General features: G+C 42.6%; 1 protein-coding gene across 12 annotated transcripts in view; it reads left to right on the plus strand.

The window, feature by feature from the left end:
• Nucleotides 1-22,176, plus strand: part of Ptprt (protein tyrosine phosphatase receptor type T) — a 1,119,809-nt gene that overhangs the window by 1,049,057 nt on the left and 48,576 nt on the right. For all 12 annotated transcript variants that reach the window (XM_029473981.2, XM_029473985.2, XM_029473982.2 and 9 more), the window contains one exon: nucleotides 15,136-15,212. In XM_029473981.2, the coding sequence (XP_029329841.1) occupies nucleotides 15,136-15,212 (77 nt within the window). The remainder of the gene's footprint in view (nucleotides 1-15,135; nucleotides 15,213-22,176) is intronic.

The raw sequence follows: 22,176 nt of genomic DNA on the forward strand, positions 1-22,176 counted from the left end.
GAATTGCTAATAATCAGGTACCCCCTGGACTTCCAGCATCAAAGGGCATGGGGACCACACCCAACAGTTTTATTTAAGCTCTCTAGTGATACTTTGAGAATCTCTTATGGTCCTCAGAGACCAGCCTCCTAGACCATAGAGCCAGGCAAAGACAGTAAAGCAGGAATGCTCACACTCATTTGCTGAGGCTTTTCCTTAAGCCTTAGGGGAAATCTTAGAAAAGTTGCTGGGGTTCTGGTGTATCGGAGTCTTGGACAGGAGGACAATAAGAGAAACAAGTTGTTGTCTGTTAACTTCTTGTGACCTGTAGCAAGTCCCCTCTATTTCTCTGACCTGTTTCTCACCTGTGAGGTTGGATTCCAAGGCAGCAAACCCATATTAAAAAATGAATGGAAATGAAATATAAATCTGACATGGACTTTTAATGTAGAGCAGGCTAGCCTCTGAGTTTACAGGACAGGACATATGTACCAAAGATCGATTGATATCTAAGGTCACACAACTACACAATGAGTCTATAGGACTGCCATGACCCAAGCTCAGATATATCACCTGCCAGGATGCTACAGGATGCTTCTTCCCTAGGGATCTCCCCTGGAAAGCCTTTGCTTTCCAGGAGTGTATGTTGCCAAGGGACTAACTTCATAACTGATAATCTCCATAGAATGGTGTTCCCCTCCTGAGGTGGGGAAAGGTCACAATACACAGAGAAGACTCCACTTCCAAGAAGAGCTCAGGCTCAGAACATGCTGGGAGGCCCTCTCCTACAACAGGGTCCCCTAAGTCTTCCTGGAAAAAAGAACTAGGATGATGTAATGGTCCCCTGGGTCATTGCTCCTGACTCTCGGGTTCTACTCTGCTTTGTCCTTTCTGAGGGTGGCCCTTGGTGGGTCCTACCAGCTTTTCCTAGTACAGAAGTCACCGGTATCCTGCCACATCCCCCAGATTTCCCTGTTGTCCATGCCCCAAATTCTACTGTCAGCATCTATGTCTTTCTCTGAGGATGTGTTCTGGGCACTAGACCTTCACTCTCTGTAAGGACAGACCACAGTGCTGAGGAATTAAATGTCCTCAGGAGTTGCCTCCAGCTGATGGCTGGTGCAAGTGGATGTCTAAGAATCCCAGCTTCCCCTCTCTGACGTTCACATTTCCTGTCTCCTCCCAGAGCTCTGCAACAGGGACCAGGAGGACTTAATCCTGTTTGTCCAGTTCTGGATGATACTCTCTTGCTGGGTTCCTTTCTTCCTGGTATTGCCTGGAAATGCACTCCCAAATCACTAACTTATTTCAACTCTTCCACTCTGATTATGCTTCCTCAGTTCCTCCAGAAAGGCCTCCTGGTGGGGCACTGCCTGGTAATGTGCTAAGGATGCCAAGAGATGCAATGGGAGCGACACTGTCCTTTGTCCTCTCTGGGTACTCTTCCTTTCTGTACTTCCCCTTCCCCAGGGCTCTGCAATGGGAGCTGCCCAACTTCAGCTAGCATCTAGGGTGGATCTGTCAAGACCTGGAGATTCACAGAATGTATGTGTGTCCTCCTTGTGTGGTGCCCAAGCTATATCTTCTGTGTCTCAATAAGGGTAATTCAATCAAGATTGAATGTTTAGACCTTTAGCTTCAATGAGGTACCCAGGCAGTCCCTGTGGAATTACCTGCCTCCTCCCTACCCACTCGCGCAAGATGATAGCATTAACATTTCCAATACTTCTAGGAAATGGTTTTTCAGCTCCACAATTCATTGTAATGAGTCAAATCTCTTTTCTCTGAAAAATTGCACCTGTTTTTTTTATACACTTTGCAGTGCCCAGAAGACAGGAGGAAAGATTATAAAGTATGCAAATGATATTCTCTCCCAGCCCCACCTCTCTGAAGTGATTCTCTCTTGAAACGGATGTGACTTGTGATGAGTGATTTATTGAGTTCTGTCTGATGACAGAGAAAGGGAAAGGAAGCTGGGGGCTTTTTTTTTTCAGTAGAATTGTGCAAAGGAGCAAACTGAACCCTCTCCTCTGTAGTAGGTGTGAAATGACAAGCTGTGGACAGGGGACCAGTGTTGGGGACTGAGATGTTGGTGGGAAGCAAAGGAAAGAGGGATGTGCAGGCAGTAGATCTTGGGAGTCAGTTAAGTTCACCACTACATGAAGAACCAGTCAGCCTTATGCTGTGTCTTAAGTACAGAACTCATGAAGCACTGAGTTTCTCATCCATGAAGTAAGGTGCACCATATATATCTGAGTTGCTTTCTTTTCATCAAATGCCACAGTGTCCATGCAGTTTCCAGAATAATTCATGGAACACCTTACTCTCTGCATATAGATAAGTCCCTATCCCTTAACATCTGCCACTGAGGGTCTTTGGTCCAGTTCCAGGAAGGTCTCCTGGTCTTTCACAAGAGAGAGTAAGGTGAGCATTGATGACAAGCTTGTCCTGAATAACCAAACATTGAGATTTTCATGCTAAAAACAGGGCATGCACCATCATCATGTGAAGAAATTGCTAAGACATATACCATGCTCAGCCTCACTTGCAGTTTCTGATTCAGAAAATCTGGAGCAGGGTCCAATGATCTGTCTGTCTAGGGATCATACTTGGAGATCCATTGGTCTATAATAATAATAATAATGATAAAGCCAATTTTATATATTTGTGTTGATTCTTATAGAATATCAGATGTTATACTTGTTTTCATTTCATCTCTGCTACAAGTCTGCCGGAAAATATGGTTTTGAGGTTATAGTTGAATAAATCAAGGTTCAAGGAATGTTATGACCTAAGCCAAGTGATATGATAACATAGTGAAAGAGTAGGAGAGTCTCAGGTTTGCTTTCACAACTCAGCCAATCCTTTAGCTCTCTTCTGATAAAGCCAAGAACTGTCTTTCAGTCTTGGGATAGGACAGGCTGAGACTGTTGGTATGATGAAGGTCCAGCCAGGAGGAGAAGAAGAATTCGATCCTGATGCACTGCCTTAGATGAGTGTATACCTTAGCCCATGTAAAGGCTCTGTGACCAGAACAAACAACTGAAGGGTCCAGGTTACCAGGGCAGTGTGTGGAAAGGAGAAAATGACATGACAGTAGGTTCCCAGGCAAACCGAGCATGCGTGGCCTTGTGGGGTGTGATAAGAGTCTCTGTTAGTGATGTACTCTCGCTGATGCATGTCAGTGAACAAAAGTAAACATAATTTCAACATAATTTTAGTATATCTGTAGTTTGAAATTGGGGATAGTGGGAATATTTACACCCTAGAAATCAGTAGGCATGATATATCACAACTCTTTTTTTCCCTTGGAGAGTTTATAAAACATCTGTCAACATCCCATTGGTCCACATTCTAAAACAATAAAGAAACAGATAGATTGAAGGCAGAGGGTGATATCCTCCCACCCCTGCAGCTGTCTTCATGGGATATCTCCAAGTCCTTCATGTCCCCTGTACCATCTACCAATGCTTATTTCTTTCTTACTCCCCATCTCCTCGGGGAACCTGGGGGATCTGGGCTCCTGCACCTCCATCTCCCCTCACAGTTGGGGAGCGTCTTCTCCTCCACATGACTCTTCATAACTCTTCCCTTTGTCTCGACTCTCAAATACTGCATGCTAAATTAGCTGTTTTTCAAGCTTGCAAAATGTAGATAGAGCATAATGAACATTCTGGGCTGCTTGTAAATTACCTTGTATAAGCTCCTTCCCATCGTTGGCTGCCCCATCTTTCTCTATGTGCATGTGAGTAAACAGAATTTTTTATCTTTCTAATTACATAAAGTTAGAAGAAGAAAGGGATACAGAATAATATTAGCATTTCCCAGAACAGATAAATAAACCATGAGTCCACTGCCACTCTTTGCATTGCCTTTCTGGTAGACCTGGGTCTGAATTGTGTCCTCTAAGGAACTCAGACATCACTCTTGTCCTCTACAGATAAACAGATTCACCTTTGGGCAGATGGACAGATGGGGAAGCATCAGCTTTCTAGATTGTCTCTACTGTCATCCCACCATGGACCTCATATGCAGTCCCAAAACTCCATTAATTGAGCCCCTGCTGTATGCCCAGCACTATGCTTTATTTCTTTAGGAGCAAGTTTTAGCTCTATAGAGAGTCAGTGTGGCAGGTACAGAATTGTGTACCATTTACATACTGTTTGCCCTTTTATCAACACTTCACATTAGTGCAAAACATTGGTTGCAGTTGATAGACCAACATTGGCCCATTTTTATTTGTTCAAGTTCATAATTTATACTAGAGCTTGCTTTGTGTGTTGTCAGTTTCAGAAAATCATATATTCCAATTATAGTATTTTATAGAATAATTTCCTTTCCCTAAACATCCCCTTTGCTCAACTTATTTAAACTTCCTTCTTCCTCTTCTCAGCCTCTGCCAATGAGTGAGGTTTTTATAGAGTCCATGGTTTTGTTTTGTTTTGTTTTGTTTTGTTTTTCCTGTTTTGGAGTATTATATAGTTAGAACCATATGTAAAATCAACATTCAATGTAGCCTTTCCAGTTTGGCTTCTATCACTTAACAATATGGGTTTAAGTCTCTTCCATGTCTTTTCTAACATGCGAGTTCACTTCTTTTTATCACTGTATAATGTTCCAGCATGTAGCTATAGCACCCTTAATTTATCCAGTTCCCTTACTGAGGATATGTTTGGTTGCTTCCATGCTTTTACAATCATGACTTAATCTCTACATTTCTGTAGAGATGTTAATGTAGACATAAGATTGCAGTACATTGTGTAAATACCAAAACATATAATTAGTGGATCATGTAGTGAATGGATTCTTAATCTTGGTATGAAAAGGTCCTACTGTGTGTTTTCATCAGCAATGAATGGGGGAGCATTCCTGATCCAAGCATTGGCAAGTATGTGGTGGCATTGTGCTCTTTTGCCACTGTTACTTATATAATATTTCACTGTTTAAATTGGCAATTCCCTAGATCCTTGGGTCTTGGTGCTTTAATGTGTCACTCTACTCTAACCTGGCTTTCTTCTCTGTCTCCCCTGTTACTGTTCCCCTTCACAATCAGTGATCCCAGAACAAAAGACGCTTCACAACCCAACCCCCATTGAGCCTACTGCAATGCCTGGGCTCTTTTGGGATCCCCTCTTTCATAGTTTCTTCTAAGAGAAAGACTTCCTTGATGCCCACGGATCAAACCTTCCTCACTTTTAATTCCTCAGTCACATTTCAGTACATGGAGCTCTCTATTCCTTGCTTTCTATAACTTGATGTCCCACTTCTATGCATGATTTATTTCCTTGAACAAATTGCCCCAAATACTTAAGGATGAAGCTCACTTGCTATAACTCTTTCTTAGTTCCTTCAACTAGGGTGGCATATAGAAGGAACTCAACGAATATGTTCTTAATAAATAAATATAAATGTTGGTAGGTACCCTGATGGTTGGAGACATATTTAATCTTTAAGGATATTTGACTAAAAATAGTTTCTTTTGCTTTGTGTCTAATGATTTTATGCATTAAAAAAAATACCCTTTCAACATTTTAAGCCAGAATCTCTGTTCCCACTGTTTTGGTTTCCAGGCAAGCATAATTCAGTAAGTAAGGAGATTTTGATCTGCCTCCTTAGCATAGCAGGCAATTCATCAGTCTTATAAATAAAACAGATTTTAAACCACTGAGTCATTAATAAGAACATTGAATGGAAACAGAATACACATTTCCCTTGTCTGCGGCTTTCAGATTCTGTAACTGCTGGTAATAGGGCTTAATAGCCTGGGTCAGAATCAGGTCTCAATCCTACTGAATGGCCATCCCCAGGAAGTCCCCCTCTCTTTGGTCCTGAGGGTTTGGGGCTGGGGAGTACTCATTTGCACAGACTCCAGCAGTAGTTACCTCTGAGATACTTGGAATTCCCCAGGACAGTACATCATGTTGATAGAACAGAGTGGACCTTAGAGAGTAGCTATATAATCTGTTGAAGTGCTTAACCTCTGTGAGCCCTTCTTCCTTCCTATAAAGTCAGAATCATAATAGCACATCACTGTGACCATAGTAAAATAAAGAACTGTTTGAGGGGCAAGTGAATAAGCTAATGTATCTCATACTGAGAACATCTAAGGATTTCAGGAAAGTTTTAAGTTCAGACTCTCCTCACCCCAGACCCCACATTTCCATCTCCTGCCTACTCAGAGTTGTCTTCTGCTTACTCATCCTTCTAGTGACTCCCACTGAAATTTTTCCTCCTTGGAGAATAGAAAAAGGGTATCCAAGCATGGTAACTGCTGCCTATTGATGCTCATAACTGATTCTGAGCTAATAGATATGAATAGAGTCTTATACCAGTCCATGACCCGGTTTGCTCATAGCTGGACCAATTCATGGCCTTTCAGGAGGTGTCACATTGCAAGGAGCCAGTCTGTGAAAAATGACTTCTTTGCAACCAGGGATTTTCCTCTTTGTGTCTACATCCTGCCCGAGGGGTCCATGGTATCTCTAGTCATAGCAAGTTGTCCGAACTCTAGAGTTCTGAAAATGTCATCCCATGTCTCTGTTCATCTGACCTTGCAAGGGTAGGGACCCCTTGTTGCTTTTCTAAATATTCTCACTTCTTAAAAGTTTTTTTTTCCATCACTCAGCCAACAACTTCTGCAGTTATCCCTGACTGTGAATACTCAAAAGGTTTATAGCTCCTAGTTGGAGTGCTTTGAATAGGAAGGAGCATGTGAACTCAGAGTTAACAGGCCCCCAACTTTTTTATATTCCCTTATGCAGTGGTCATATGGCCAGCTTTCATGAACCACCATTTGCTCACTTGTAACAAGAACTAAGGGCACCATTCTGCCTCTTTCCTGAGGTCACTGGGCGCACTCAGTGATGTCATTCACTTGTACACTCACCAGTACTCAATGAGTGCCTCTTGTGTGCTAATTGCCTTTAGGGATTCAAGGGATGGAACAAGGAACAAGGTAGCTAAAGCACCTATCTCAAGACTCTGGAGCAAATGTGTTTGTAAACTAAGGAGTAGTGTAAATGTCCAAAAGGAAATGCTAGTTGTCCTCATTAACCCCAGGAGGACTTAGAATGTCCATACCTCTCTATTCCACTGACTGTGGTCCCCATATCTGCCCTGGAGTACAATGGAATTGTTGGGGATGAGCTATGCCATAACAGATTCACAATGATCCAAGCAACAGACTGAGCATCCTTCCTTCCCAGCAGACCAAATCAAGATGTTCCTTAGCACGTGTATATTAGCCTGTCAGAATTGACTTTAATTAATTGCAAAGAATTAGCCAGCCTTTTCTGATGGACCATTTAAAATGATTTTAACTTGGTGTTATTTGAAGCCAGCATGCTATTGACTAAAGTCAGTACATCTTGTTTATGTCTAGATTGTGTTTGAAAAGACATCTTCAGCAACATGATTTTTAGTTACTGATGGCCTCTTTTCTAATGATTCAGTCCTCAGTTTAATGATGGCATTGATAACAATACGTTACCAACAACCTGTCTGTACCAGTGCTCCAAGGGACAAACATAAAGTAGTTTGTGTCCATGGTAAACAGGTAAACTTACTGTTTTTTTAAAAAGCATGGACAGAGACCTGCCCTGCAGAGAGTGCCATCTTGGCTCCGGGACTCCGCCGAACTTAGTCTACAGGTTAGAGTGAGGACCACAGAGGCAGACAGCTTCTGGGACAGGCGGGAGCCACAGAGCCGCTGAGGCAGCACCCTTTTGGGGCCGCAGACATCCGGCACCCTCCCAGTCGGAGGACAGTGACCTATCCTGCAGGGAACGCCATCTTGGCTCCGGGACTCCGCCGAGCTTAGTCTCTACAGGTCAGAGTGGGGACCACGGGGGCAGACGGCTTCTGGGACAGGCGGGAGCCACAGAGCTGCTGAGGCAGCACCCTTTAGGGGCCGCAGACATCCGGCACCCTCCCAGTCGGAGGACAGTGACCTGCCCTGCAGGGAGCGCCATCTTGGCTCCGGGACTCCGCCGAACTTAGTCTGTACAGGTCAGAGTGAGGACCACAGAGGCAGACAGCTTCTGGGACAGGCGGGAGCCACAGAACCGCTGAGGCAGCACCCTTTTGGGGCCGCAGACATCCGACACCCGCCCAGCCGGAGAACAGTGACCTGCCCTGCAGGGAGCGCCATCTTGGCTCCGGGACTCCGCCGAACTTAGTCTGTACAGGTCTGCTGACAGAGGATACTCAGAATCCCCAGAAGAACAACCTCTGAACAGAGACAACTATAACAACTCCAGAGATTACCAGATGGCGAGAGGTAAAGGTAAGAATCTTACTAACAGAAACCAAGACCACTCACCATCATCAGGACCCAGCACTCCCACTTCGCCCAGTCCAGGGCACCCCAACACACCTGAAAAACTAGACCTGGATTTAAAAGCATATCTCATGATGATGGTAGAGGACATCAAGAAGGACTTTAAACAACTACAGGAGAACATGGCTAAAGAGTTACAAGTCCTTAAAGAAAAACAGGAAAACACAACCAAACTGGTAGAAGTCCTTAAAGAGAAACAGGAAAACACATCCAATCAGATGATGGAAATGAACAAAACCATACTAGACCTAAAAAGGGAAGTAGACACAATAAAGAAAACCCAAAATGAGGCAACACTGGAGATAGAAACCCTAGGAAAGAAATCTGGAACCATAGATGCAAGCATCAGCAACAGAATACAAGAGATGGAAGAGAGAATCTCAGGTGCAGAAGATTCCATAGAGAACATCGGCACAACAATCAAGGAAAATGGAAAATGCAAAAAGATCCTAACTCAAAACATCCAGGAAATACAGGACACAATGAGAAGACCAAACCTACGGATAATAGGAGTGGATGAGAATGAAGATTTTCAACTCAAAGGACCAGCAAACATCTTCAACAAAATTATAGAAGAAAACTTCCCAAATCTAAAGAAAGAGATGCCCATGAACATACAAGAAGACTACAGAACTCCAAATAGGCTGGACCAGAAAAGAAATACCTCCCGACACATAATAATCAGAACAACAAATGCACTAAATAAAGATAGAATACTAAAAGCAGTAAGAGAAAAAGGCCAAGTAACATATAAAGGCAAGCCTATCAGAATTACACCAGATTTTTCACCAGAGACTATGAAAGCTAGAAGATCCTGGACAGATGTTATACAGACACTAAAAGAACACAAATTCCAGCCCAAGCTACTATACCCAGCCAAACTCTCAATTAACATAGATGGAGAAACCAAAGTATTCCACGACAAAGCCAAATTCACACATTATCTCTCCACGAATCCAGCCCTTCAAAGGATAATAACAGAAAAAAACCAATACAAGGACAGGAACCACGCCCTAGAAACAACAAGAAGGTAATCCCTCAACAAACCTAAAAGAAGACAGCCACAAGAACAGAATGCCAACTTTAACAACAAAAATAACAGGAAACAACAATTACTTTTCCTTAATATCTCTTAATATCAATGGACTCAACTCCCCGATAAAAAGACATAGACTAACAAACTGGCTACACAAACAAGACCCAACATTTTGCTGCTTACAAGAAACTCATCTCAGAGAAAAAGATAGACACTACCTCAGAATGAAAGGCTGGAAAACAATTTTCCAAGCAAATGGTCTGAAGAAACAAGCTGGAGTAGCCATTCTAATATCAGATAAGATTGACTTCCAACCAAAAGTCATCAAAAAAGACAGGAAGGGGCACTTCATACTCATCAAAGGTAAAATCCTCCAAGAGGAACTATCAATCCTGAATATCTATGCTCCAAATACAAAGGCAGCCTCATTCATTAAAGAAACTTTAGTAAATCTCAAAGCACACATTGCACCTCATACAATAATGGTGGGAGACTTCAACACACCACTTTCACCAATGGACAGATCATGGAAACTGAAACTAAACAGGGACACAGTGAAACTAACAGAAGTTATGGATCAAATGGATCTGGCAGATATCTACAGAACATTTTACCCTAAAACAAAAGGATACACCTTCTTCTCAGCACCTCATGGTACCTTCTCCAAAATTGACCACGTAATTGGGCACAAAACAGGACTCAACAGATACAAAAACATTGAAATTGTCCCATGCAGCCTATCAGATCACCATGGACTAAGGCTGATCTTCAATAACAAAATAAATAATAGAAAGCCAACCTTCACGTGGAAACTGAACAACACTCTTCTCAATGATACCTTGGTCAAGGAAGGAATAAAGAAAGAAATTAAGGACTTTTTAGAGTTCAATGAAAATGAAGCCACAACATACCCAAACTTATGGGACGCAATGAAAGCATTTCTAAGAGGAAAACTCATAGCCCTGAGTGCCTCCAAAAGGAAACTAGAAAGAGCACACATTAGCAGCTTGACAACACACCTAAAAGCACTAGAACAAAAGGAAGCAAATTCACCCAAGAGGAGTAGACGGCAGGAAATAATCAAACTCAGGCGTGAAATCAACCAAGTGGAAACAAGAAAAACTATTCAAAGAATCAACCAATCAAGGAGCTGGTTCTTTGAGAAAATCAACAAGATAGATAAACCCTTAGCCAGACTCACTAGAGGGCACAGGGAAAGCATCCTAATTAACAAAATCAGAAATGAAAAAGGAGACATAACAACAGATCCTGAAGACATCCAAAACACCATCAGATCCTTCTACCAAAGGCTATACTCAACAAAACTGGAGAACCTGGATGAAATGGAGAAGTTCCTAGACAGATACCAGGTACCAAAGTTGAATCAAGATCAGGTTAATGATCTAAACAGCCCTATATCCCCCAAAGAAATAGAAGCAGTCATTAATAGTCTCCCAACCAAAAAAAGCCCAGGACCAGATGGGTTTAGTGCAGAGTTCTATCAGACCTTCAAAGAAGATCTAATCCCAGTTCTTCACAAACTATTCCACAAAATAGAAACAGAAGGTACTCTACCCAACTCATTCTATGAAGCCACAATTACTCTGATACCTAAACCACAAAAAGACCCAACAAAGATAGAAAACTTCAGACCAATATCCCTTATGAATATTGATGCAAAAATCCTCAATAAAATTCTTGCTAACCGAATCCAAGAACACATCAAAACAATCATCCATCCTGACCAAGTAGGTTTCATCCCAGGGATGCAGGGATGGTTCAATATACGGAAATCCATCAACGTAATCCAGTATATAAACAAACTCAAAGACAAAAACCACATGGTCATCTCGTTAGATGCGGAAAAAGCATTTGACAAGATCCAACACCCATTCATGATAAAAGTCTTGGAAAGATCAGGAATTCAAGGCCCATACCTAAACATGATAAAAGCAATCTACAGCAAACCAGTAGCCAACATCAAAGTAAATGGTCAGAAGCTTGAAGCAATCCCTCTAAAATCAGGGACTAGACAAGGCTGTCCACTTTCTCCATACCTATTCAACATTGTACTTGAAGTCCTAGCCAGAGCAATTCGACAACAAAAGGAGATCAAAGGGATACAAATTGGAAAAGATGAAGTCAAAATATCACTTTTTGCAGATGATATGATAGTATATATAAGTGACCCTAAAAATTCCACCAGAGAACTCCTAAGCCTGATAAACAGCTTCGGTGAAGTAGCTGGATATAAAATTAACTCAAACAAATCAATGGCCTTTCTCTACACAAAGAATAAACAGGCTGAGAAAGAAATTAGGGAAACAACACCCTTCTCAATAGTCACAAAGAATATAAAATATCTTGGCGTGACTCTAACTAAGGAAGTGAAAGATCTGTATAATAAAAACTTCAAGTCTCTGAAGAAAGAAACTATAGAAGATCTCAGAAGATGGAAAGATCTCCCATGCTCATGGATTGGCAGGATCAACATTGTAAAAATGGCTATCTTGCCAAAAGCAATCTACAGATTCAATGCAATCCCCATCAAAATTCCAAATCAATTCTTCAACGAATTAGAAAGTGCAATCTGCAAATTCATCTGGAATAACAAAAAACCTAGGATAGCAAAAACTCTTCTCAAGGATAAAAGAACCTCTGGTGGAATCACCATGCCGGACCTAAAGCTCTACTACAGAGCAATTGTGATAAAAACTGCATGGTACTGGTATAGTGACAGACAAATAGACCAATGGAATAGAATTGAAGACCCAGAAATGAACCCACACACCTACGGTCACTTGATCTTCGACAAGGGAGCTAAAAACATCCAGTGGAAGAAAGACAGCATTTTCAACAAATAGTGCTGGCACAACTGGTTGTTAACATGTAGAAGAATGCGAATCGATCCATTCCTATCTCCTTGTACTAAGGTCAAGTCTAAGTGGATCAAGGAACTTCACATAAAACCAGAGACACTGAAACTTATAGAGGAGAAAGTCGGAAAAAGCCTTGAAGATATGGGCACAGGGGAAAAATTCCTGAATAGAACAGTAATGGCTTGTGCTGTAAGATCGAGAATTGACAAGTGGGACCTCATGAAACTACAAAGCTTCTGCAAGGCTAAAGACACCATCAATAAGAAAAAAAAACCACCAACAGATTGGGAAAGGATCTTCACCTATCCTAAATCAGATAAGGGACTAATATCCAATATATATAAAGAACTCAAGAAGGTGGACTCCAGAAAGTCAAATAACCCCATTAAAAAATGGGGCTCAGAACTGAACAAAGAATTCTCGCCTGAGGAATACCGAATGGCAGAGAAACACCTGAAAAAATGTTCAACATCCTTAATCATCAGGGAAATGCAAATCAAAACAACCCTGAGATTCCACCTCACACCAGTCAGAATGGCTAAGATCAAAAATTCAGGTGACAGCAGTTGCTGGTGAGGATGTGGAGAAAGAGGAACACTCCTCCATTGTTGGTGGGATTGCAAGCTTGTACAACCACTCTGGAAATCAGTCTGGCGGTTCCTCAGAAAACTGGACATAGTACTACCGGAGGATCCAGCAATACCTCTCCTGGGCATATATCCAGAAGATGTCCCAACCGGTAAAAAGGACACATGTTCCACTATGTTCATAGCAGCCCTATTTATAATAGCCAGAAGCTGGAAAGAACCCAGATGTCCCTCAACAGAGGAATGGATACAGAAATTATGGTACATTTACACAATGGAGTACTACTCAGCTATTAAAAAGAATGAATTTATGAAATTCCTAGCCAAATGGATGGACCTGGAGGGCATCATCTTGAGTGAAGTAACACAATCACAAAAGAACTCACACAATATGTATTCACTGATAAGTGGATATTAGCCCAAAACTTAGGATACCCAAGATTTAAGATACAATTTGCTAAACGCATGAAACTCAAGAAGAATGAAGACCAAAGTGTGGACACTGTGCACCTTCTCAGAATTGGGAACAAAACACCCAGGGAAGGAGTTACAGAGACAAAGTTCGTAGCGGTGATGAAAGGATGGACCATTTAGAGACTGCTGTACCCAGGGATCCATCCCATAATCAACTTCTAAACGCTGACACCATTGCATACACTAGCAAGATTTTGCTGAAAGGACCCAAATATAGCTGTCTCTTGTGAGACGATGCTGGGGCCTAGCAAACACAGGAGTGGATGTTCACAGTCAGCTATTGGATGTATCACAGGGCTCCCAATGGAGAAGCTAGAGTAAGTACCCAAGGAGCTAAAGGGATCTGCAACCCTATTGTTGGAACAACATGATGTACTAACTAGAACCCCGGAGCTCTTGTCTCTAGCTGCATATGTATCGAAAGATGGCCTAGTCAGCCATCAATGGAAAGAGAGGCCCATTGGACTTGCAAACTTTATATGCCCCAATATAGGGGAATGCCAGGGCCAAAAGAATGGGAATGGGTGGATAGGGAAGTGGGGGGGCGCTATGGGGGACTTTTGGGATAGCATTGGAAACGTAATTGAGGAAAATATGTAATAAAAATATTAAAAAAAATAAAATAAAATAAAATGGCTCCAATTATAGAAAGATAAAAAAAAAAAAAAAAAGACTTGTGATTTGACCATGAGATCCTGACAGATAAACACAATTATCTCCAGTTATGCAGCGTTGTTTGGTCAGTAAACTATGAAACCCTGATGTTTTCTGAGGCACAGTGGAGACGTGTGACATTTTAATGCCTGTGGTTTTCTCCACCAAACTCCCAGGTATATAAGAGGTCTTTGTCAGTTGATGACAACCAGACGCAAGGATTCTACTACTGGTCTTGTGCTAACTCCTCTAGTCCTGACGCCATGTGTTACTATGGCAGCTACTATGGAGGCCTGGGCTATGGCTGTGGAGGCCTAGGCTGTGGCTGTGGCTGTGGCTGTGGCTGTGGCTATGGTGGCTATGGCTATGGCTGCTGTCGCCCACTGTGCTGTAGAAGCTACTGGTCCTATGGCTTCTACTGAGGAGTTGCTACAGCTGCCCAGCCTGTAGTCTGTCAGCTGTAGTCTTGCGGGCATATCATCAAGTTTCCTCACATGAGGAATTTTAACATATCTTTATCATTTCAAACTTTATACTAAACTTATCTGAGAAAAATGAACAATGCCTGGATATCTTTATCATTTTCATCTGGACTCTGTGACAGCTTGCAAATAATTGTATCAGTGACTTTGTAAGGATCTACAAAATGTGGTCAGCTGTGAACCCTCCGTGTTTTATCAAGCTGTATGCATTTTTATCAATGTATTTCATTGCAGATTTTGCTTTCTTGGAGCTTTATTAAATAATGTCTCAATTTGTCACCTGTAAAAAAAAAAAAAAAAAAAAAAAAAAAAAAAAAAAAAAAAAAGCATGTAAATGGAGCATATTTATTCTGACTCCATGACTTTATGTGCAGGCTGTACTTAGGTCACCCACTCTTGTCCCATGGAGCAGGCATTTCCATTCCCAAATTAATGATGAAATCACTAAGACATAGGAAGCAGGAGACACACCTGCTCAGGTGATGATGAGAACATAATCAAAATAGGAAGTAGAAAAGGGGTCCTTTTTTCAGACCTGTCACCTCTCAGCACCTCTACTTCCCGATCTGTAGTTAGCATAACTGTGAGAAACGGCATGGTACCTGGTATGCAGAAACTAACAGGAGGCAACCCTAAAGGAGAAAAATATTGACTCCTCACTCATAGTTTCTCATCTACCACTGCCTGCTTTTTGTCCTCTCTACAGATGACCACTCCCGAGTAAGGCTGTTGGTGCTGGACGGAGACCCTCACTCAGACTACATCAATGCCAACTACATTGACGTGAGTATCTTGATGGAGCTAGGCAGCTATGAGCTAGAGTGGACTGTCCAGGCTCAAGATCTAACTTATAGGCTGTCTTTAACTTGCCCACTAGAAGGTCGTCAAAACATGTCCAAAGGGGTGTGTTTATCCCATATATTAATTTGTATGTGTCTGTCTGCGAAGTCATTCGTTTGAAGGTACAACCACAGATGCAACAAAATGTTCGAAGTTCTCATCATGTGCTAGATATTACTAGGCCCATAAAGCTAAAATTGTCAAGGTCTCTACCCTCAAAAATACCAGGAGGGATAAGCTAGGCACATCTGTGGTAAACTAGGGTAAACTAGAATGTGATGATTGGTATAGGTTCAGATAAAATACTGTCAGGATTCTGAGTTGGGACATTATCACGTCTTCCATCAGGAATGCAGACAATGATGTGAGCCAAAGCTTCGACTGTAAATAAACCTCAAAATCTCAAAGTGAGGGGTGATGGTCCTTTGGTTAGAGAACTGCTCTTGCCAAAAGGAAGGCACCTGGAAAGAAAGAACCACCATCTCTCTCTGAGGGTGATGCACACTAAACACTGGCAACACTGGAAAATGAGGTTGGCATGCGACCCTTGCTTAGGAGGTTGAACTCTGAAAGCAAGAGAAGCTGCTTTTCAAGGAAATGCTTGAAGGTGTTGGAACATGGGGGATCCCATTCATTACTGAGCTTTATAATTTATCTGCTACTGGAGAAAAGATAGATCAGAGAGAGGAGAGCCTGGAACTAGCAACCAAGAAAGAGAGAGGCTGTCCCCATATTCCAGACACTACTGAGAAAGAGACTCAGATCAAATAGGAGCTGAGAAGTGTGTGCACAGAAGTGAAGGAGTCTACAAAAGAACAATGGCCGCTCTCACCAGGTAGACATCCCGGCATTAGTGATCCAAGCTGACATCTCTAGGTCTCAGCTCAGAGCCCAGAGACCTTGAAGAATGACTAAAGAGATTCCCACTGATCCCCCAGTCTCTAAAATATATTTATAGACCAGCTAGGAAGGATAGTCACATGTCTTATGAATAGCCTCAGCCAGATGGTTTATTACTTCAACAAGTATTTCATCAGCCTTGAACCTGACACTACCCCACTTATACAGAGTGAACGCTTAGCCAGCAGATGCCAATCCAGTCTAGATTGGCTCACTTCCTTCCTCTTCTCCTCTAATTTGATTATGGCTTGGTAGATGTGACTGACCTAAGGGTGACCAACCACATAGATAGAGTCAAGCATGCCTGAGTTGCTGAAGCTTTCTGGCCTTCATTATGTGAATGGAAACACCCAGCAAAATCACATTCCTAAAGGTATTGTCAGTCCAGTGTGAGTCATCTGTCTGCTCATCCCCTTGACATTCTCTACTCTCTTTTGCTTTGCAGATAGTAGTGATTGTGCACTTGTGAGCAGGGGCATAGTGTTTAGGGAAGGAGGACCGCTTTCTCAGCAAGAGGGACTGATAAGACACCCAGGGATGACTAGAAGAGAGAAGCCAGGAAGCCTCTGTTCTATTCCTTCATGACCACATTCCAACTACACCTCCAGCTTCCATCAGTTTGAGTTCCAGCTCCTTCCAGGCAGCCTCAGATCCTGGACTCTTTTGATTACTGTCTTCCATTGCTCCTCTAGGGGTTTCTGGGACTGCTTTTCTTAAGGTTCACCCATGGTTCCTCTCTGCCATCATACTCCCCTAGAACTGGTAAAACCAATTCTCTATGTTGTATTTCCTCTGTCCGAAATGCCCACAACACTTTTCTCTTCCCTACTGGGTCCTGCCTAACAAAGGACCTACTGTGTGATTAAGATCTTGGGCTAGAGCTTCAGCAGAGATAAAAAGAATAGTCTCTGTCTCTGTCACCCTTCAGATGAATCTACACGGAGGAATTCAGTTGTGAGCAGCTTGTCTCCAGCAAGAATGTGTTGCTCCAAGCATTTCCTGACCATGCTATTAGCTTTCTTCTCTAATAATCATTTCACAAATATCAAGCCGAACCTTCACTATGTGCTAGAAATACTGATAAGGATTCCAGATAAGGATTCTGTTTTGTAAGAGGGGTCAGATGAGTAAAGAGACTTTCCCAGAACAGACCTGTCTGACTGAAGCCTCAAGAGGGAGTCTGATGAAAAGTTTCTTGAAGGAGATGACTTCTCAGTCCTGCCTCAGAAAGTGACAGAGAACCAGCTCTGCAAGAAAGCATTACAATAACCCAAGATTTAGTGATTGCTTCTCATATACCAGTATGTTACCCTAAGTAGTAATTCAACTACTGGATAACTGTCAGTATCTATTGCCAGATGAAGAAGCTGGGTCTCTCATGGTTGGGTAACATATCCAGAATCATGGCCAATGGTGGTAAGAAAGGAGAAGCTACAGTTTAAATCAGGAGTGCCAGATTTTCTTCTAGTAATAATATCAGTGACAATGGTGGTAGCCTATTAATTCCTGGCCCAGTGATATGAGCTTTAAGTGAGCCAACTTACTAAGACTTCTTAGTAATACTTCACAGTGGTTCTTATCATTCACACTTAGCAGATGGGGAAACAGACGTAAAGAAATTGAAAAAAAAGTTTGTCCAATGTCATATAGCTGGACACAACCTGGGTATGAACCATAGCTGAGTGTCCCAACCCAGTGCTCAATCTTCTGGTTCTACATCTACCCCTGACATCATTCCAAAGCCTGCATTGAGTGGACACTCAGTTAGCACATGTTGATACAGGTTAGACTGGCTCCTTTCTTTTTTTCCCCACCTTGACTGTGGTCGGATCGTATTACAATTCTAAGGCTATAGCACATGTCTCATGTACCCCAGTTGCCATATCTATCTAGCATTTAATGTCTAAATGGAAACTCCATAAACCTACTTTTTCTTGATACTTTCTCATCTACAGTACAGTGAATTCCTGACCACATGTAGAACAGAGACATTTTCATGTCATATAGGCAACAAATGAAATTGCTTTAAATGCAAGTAATTCTACAATACCAGTCCTAATCAGGTCTGCAATTTCTGTCCTGTTATATCATTATGAAGTATTTTTTCAGCCTTTAAAGACAGGAAACCAGGGATTGAAGTTTAGAGCACTGCCCTAGGTCACACAGCTAGACTTTAATTCTCTGCACAGCAAGAACACAGCACAGCCCCCTCCCTCTCTTTATAAGAAATAGACTGTACAGACTGGCCAAATGTCTCTACCACATGCTGTCCTAATAGGCAGTGTCAGGCCCTGAGCTATGTCTCAGTGGTTAGCATCAAGGACTAATGAGACTATAGTCATGAATCCCATCCTTGTTGGGCCTGTTGAATACAGGCCTTTCTGATGATAGCTTTTTGACTATGAGTAAAGTATTTATTCACTCTGATAGCTGCATGATGCAATAAAAAAATGCCAGCCTGCAAGTATGTGGTAACTACTATAAAGTACTTTACCAGGTTTCCAAGAGAAAATAAGCTGGCACACATGTATCAATCAGGGAACATTTAATAAGAGCCTGAATAGTATGAAAGCAGATTAACCAACTGGACTGTGTGGGGCATCTTGAGGCTAGAGATGGCAGAGATCTCAGGAGTTCTGTAGCTAGATAAGAGAGTGGCTATAAATGGGATAGATCTGTAAGGATACTGTAAGGATCAGGCTGTCTTGTTCTTGCCAAGGAGAAATCAACCCTTGCTGACACAGCAAAGAAGAAACCAAAAGGGTGTATGCCCCAGCCTCCCACTGGCCTCTAAGCTTTTGCTTACTCTCCTGGTTAGAAAATACCCCATAGAACCCAGAAGATATGGGAACCTACATTGCAATTAATATGGTCATTTGACTAAACTGCTTTGGCTCCCAGCAGGTTACATGTGTACACCTGCTCAGCAGCTATCTGGATTTGCAAATGAAACACACACACACACACACACACACACACACACACACACACGCCAGTTAATTGTTGATATGTCGTGACTAGCTTAAAGGCTGGGCCCACTTAAACCTTCCTCTGCTACCCCAGGCTCACTTACTCGAATTCTTACATTATTGATTGGCTTTCTCTCCTGCAGATTTTATGTCCCATTCTTCTCCCCCTCCAATCTCACCCTGAGTCATGGTGATTCTCTCCTTCCTTTCTCCCAGTTCCTAGCCCTCAAAAGGTCCCACCTCAGTCCATCAGCCCAGCCATTAACTATTGGTTCTTTATTGATTTATCAAAAGCCAACTGGAGACAAGGACCTTCAGCATTTGGAAACATTGATTCCTGATATTGGGGCCAGATTAATTCAAAGCATTGGAAACAATCTCCAACATGGTCACCTCCTGTGGCACAGAGCAGAGTATGGAAAGGAGAACAAGGGAAGTGTGGGGACAAAAAGGTATAGAACACAAGTGCCCTCTTATGATGTTACCAATATGGGGCAGGAAAAGGAAAATCTCATTAACTGTGAGCCTACATGAAATCCCAGTAGAATTATATTCCTGTGATCTCCTGGGGATGCCTGATAACCAACAGAGGTGAGGTGGGGAGCAGGAGGGTATGAACTATCTAGTCTTTGTTACTTTACCCTGGTCTTAACACCAGCCCAAAGACAAGAGCTGGCTGTTTGAGCGAGAGTCCCTTTTCCACAATTGAATCTTGACAATTTATTAAAATGACTCTTTTTGGATAATGAGCTGGATGAGGCCAACCCTGACCAAGCCTCTGGAGGCTGTGCTATGCTGGCTGCTGTCTAAAACCAGCCCACTGGCTTGTTTGTTTGCATACCGGAAAATGTATTGGCCACTTGATTCTGTTATAAATTACCAGCCTGGAAATAAATATCATAGCTGGGTCCACAGTAAGTAACAGATGCCGGAGGAGTGCAGAGTGAGATAAATGTGTTTTGGATGCAAACCTCCTTCCGATTGTTCACAGACAGATGGAGACAGGCCCAGTGCTGGTTTGCAGGCACTCTGTGTGCTGTGTAGGTGGGACTTAAATGAACTGAAAGTTCTTTTAAGGTTAGGAAGTTTTCTGCACTCATTCTTGGCAAATCCCCAGAGGAGACCCATTTGAGCACTACATTTCCTTTTATCTCCTTGGCTGAGGAATCTCATGGTTTGAATTTTTCCCCTCTGGGGACTTTGTGGGTTTCTGGAGTCCAGAGAAAGTCATTTTGCTTAGATGCAGCATGAGGACAGGCACGTGGCACACATGCTTTCAGTGGAGTTTAGCAGGGTTGGCAGCCAGGACAAACGTTTCAGTGCTTGAGAGCATAGCCTGGAGCAAGCCAGGTTCAGCCCTGCCCTGTACTGTTGAACAACCATAAGATGGGAGGAGACAGACAAGGATGTAAATGAATAAGCCATCTGGTGATTCATGTTTTGAAGAAAAGGAAGCCAAGCAGGCTAGAGAGATGGTTCCTCTGGTTAAGTGCTTGCCATGAGATCCTTAGGTTAATCCCCAGCATTCACAGAAAAGGCCATGCATGCTTGGCAACACTGCTATAATCCCAGCACCAGGGGCAGGGGCAGGGGCGGGGGAGGGGGCGGGGACAGAGGAATAGAGATGGACGCTTCCATGGAGATTCCTGGCCAACCAAGTCAGCCATCTCCAGGTTCACTGAGAAGAGTGATTGATAAAAACCTCTGACATCAATCTCTGGCCTATGCACATTTTCACACACGTCTGCATGCACCTCCACACACTTGTACACACATACAAACACATGCATACACAAATAGGAAGCATGAAAAGCAAACTGGGAGTAGGGGAAAGACGCAGAGATCAGATGAGTGCTGTCTCAGACAGTGAATGGAAGTGAAGCCAAAGCCCAAGAATTAGAGAGAAACACTTTATTACATGGGAACAGGCAAAGTGGCCAGGTGCTAAGTCTTCTAGACAAATGTCCCTACTGCTTCTGCAGAGGGGAGGAGTCAGGTTAGGCAGACTGCTAAAGGCTCAAAGTGGGAATTCAGGCATGCCAAAAGGCCAAAACTGGAAGTTAACTAAACCATCACCACCTCGGGGAACAGCTTTCTGACTTCATGGCTGAGTCAGTTCCCATGGGTACTCTCCAGAGCCCCACATCTTCCCTCGGAAGTTCACATCCCAGTTTGTAGGTGTCTGTGAGCTGCTCCAAAGGAGGGCTCACGTCTGTCTGGTTCACTTGCGCTTCCAGCACTGTGTCTAGTAGCAAATGTTCCTGTGATGCTTGCTGGTTGAATCTGAAATGAGTATGCAAACAAACAAAAGCAAAAATAGCGAGCCTCAGCAGCTCAACCTCACAACTGATGTGTGAGTTTCTTGCCCAGAATTCTTTTTTGTTTTTTACCATTAACCTTCAAGTATATTTGAATCTTTCAAATGTTAGTCTCCTCCAAGGCCTTTGCCAATGCAAAACCAGACTTAGGCATGCATTCGACTGACCAACCTTTGCAGAAAGCTGCACCCAGCTCTGAGTGGCATGTCTCATGACTGAGGAGAAGACGAATGCAAAAACTCTTAGTTCTGCTCATATCCCTGTATTTGCTGGTCATATATGAAGTCCTGTGGAATCTCTCATGAGAAAGGAGCATCATGGTAAAGGAGTTCCCTCTGTATCACAGAAGAGGTCATGTCTGAAGTCCTGGGTAGGGAGGCTAGAACACAGGATGTGTGCATTGAGGGAATAAATACAGAGAGACAGAAATAAAATTCAAGATGAGGATGAGATGTGTGGTTGGTGTAATGTGGAGCACTAAAAAATTATTGTGCAAGCAGAGTAGAGTCAGTGCAGACTCAAAGACCCAACACCCTTGGGTGTATACTGAGAAGTCCACTATTGCTGAAAGCAGATGAGATTCAGAAATTTAAAAAAAAATGGGTTCTTGGAGGACATGGAAAGTTAATGCTATGGCCCAGGCCAGGGAGATAGGGGGACTGAAGGACTGGGAGAACAGCTGATAACATAGCTTACAGAAGAGTGTAGACATAAGAAACC

Source organism: Mus caroli, unplaced genomic scaffold (assembly GCF_978045245.1).
Source record: "Mus caroli unplaced genomic scaffold, Mus_caroli_1 scaffold_2, whole genome shotgun sequence".
Taxonomy (NCBI): Eukaryota; Metazoa; Chordata; class Mammalia; order Rodentia; family Muridae; genus Mus; species Mus caroli.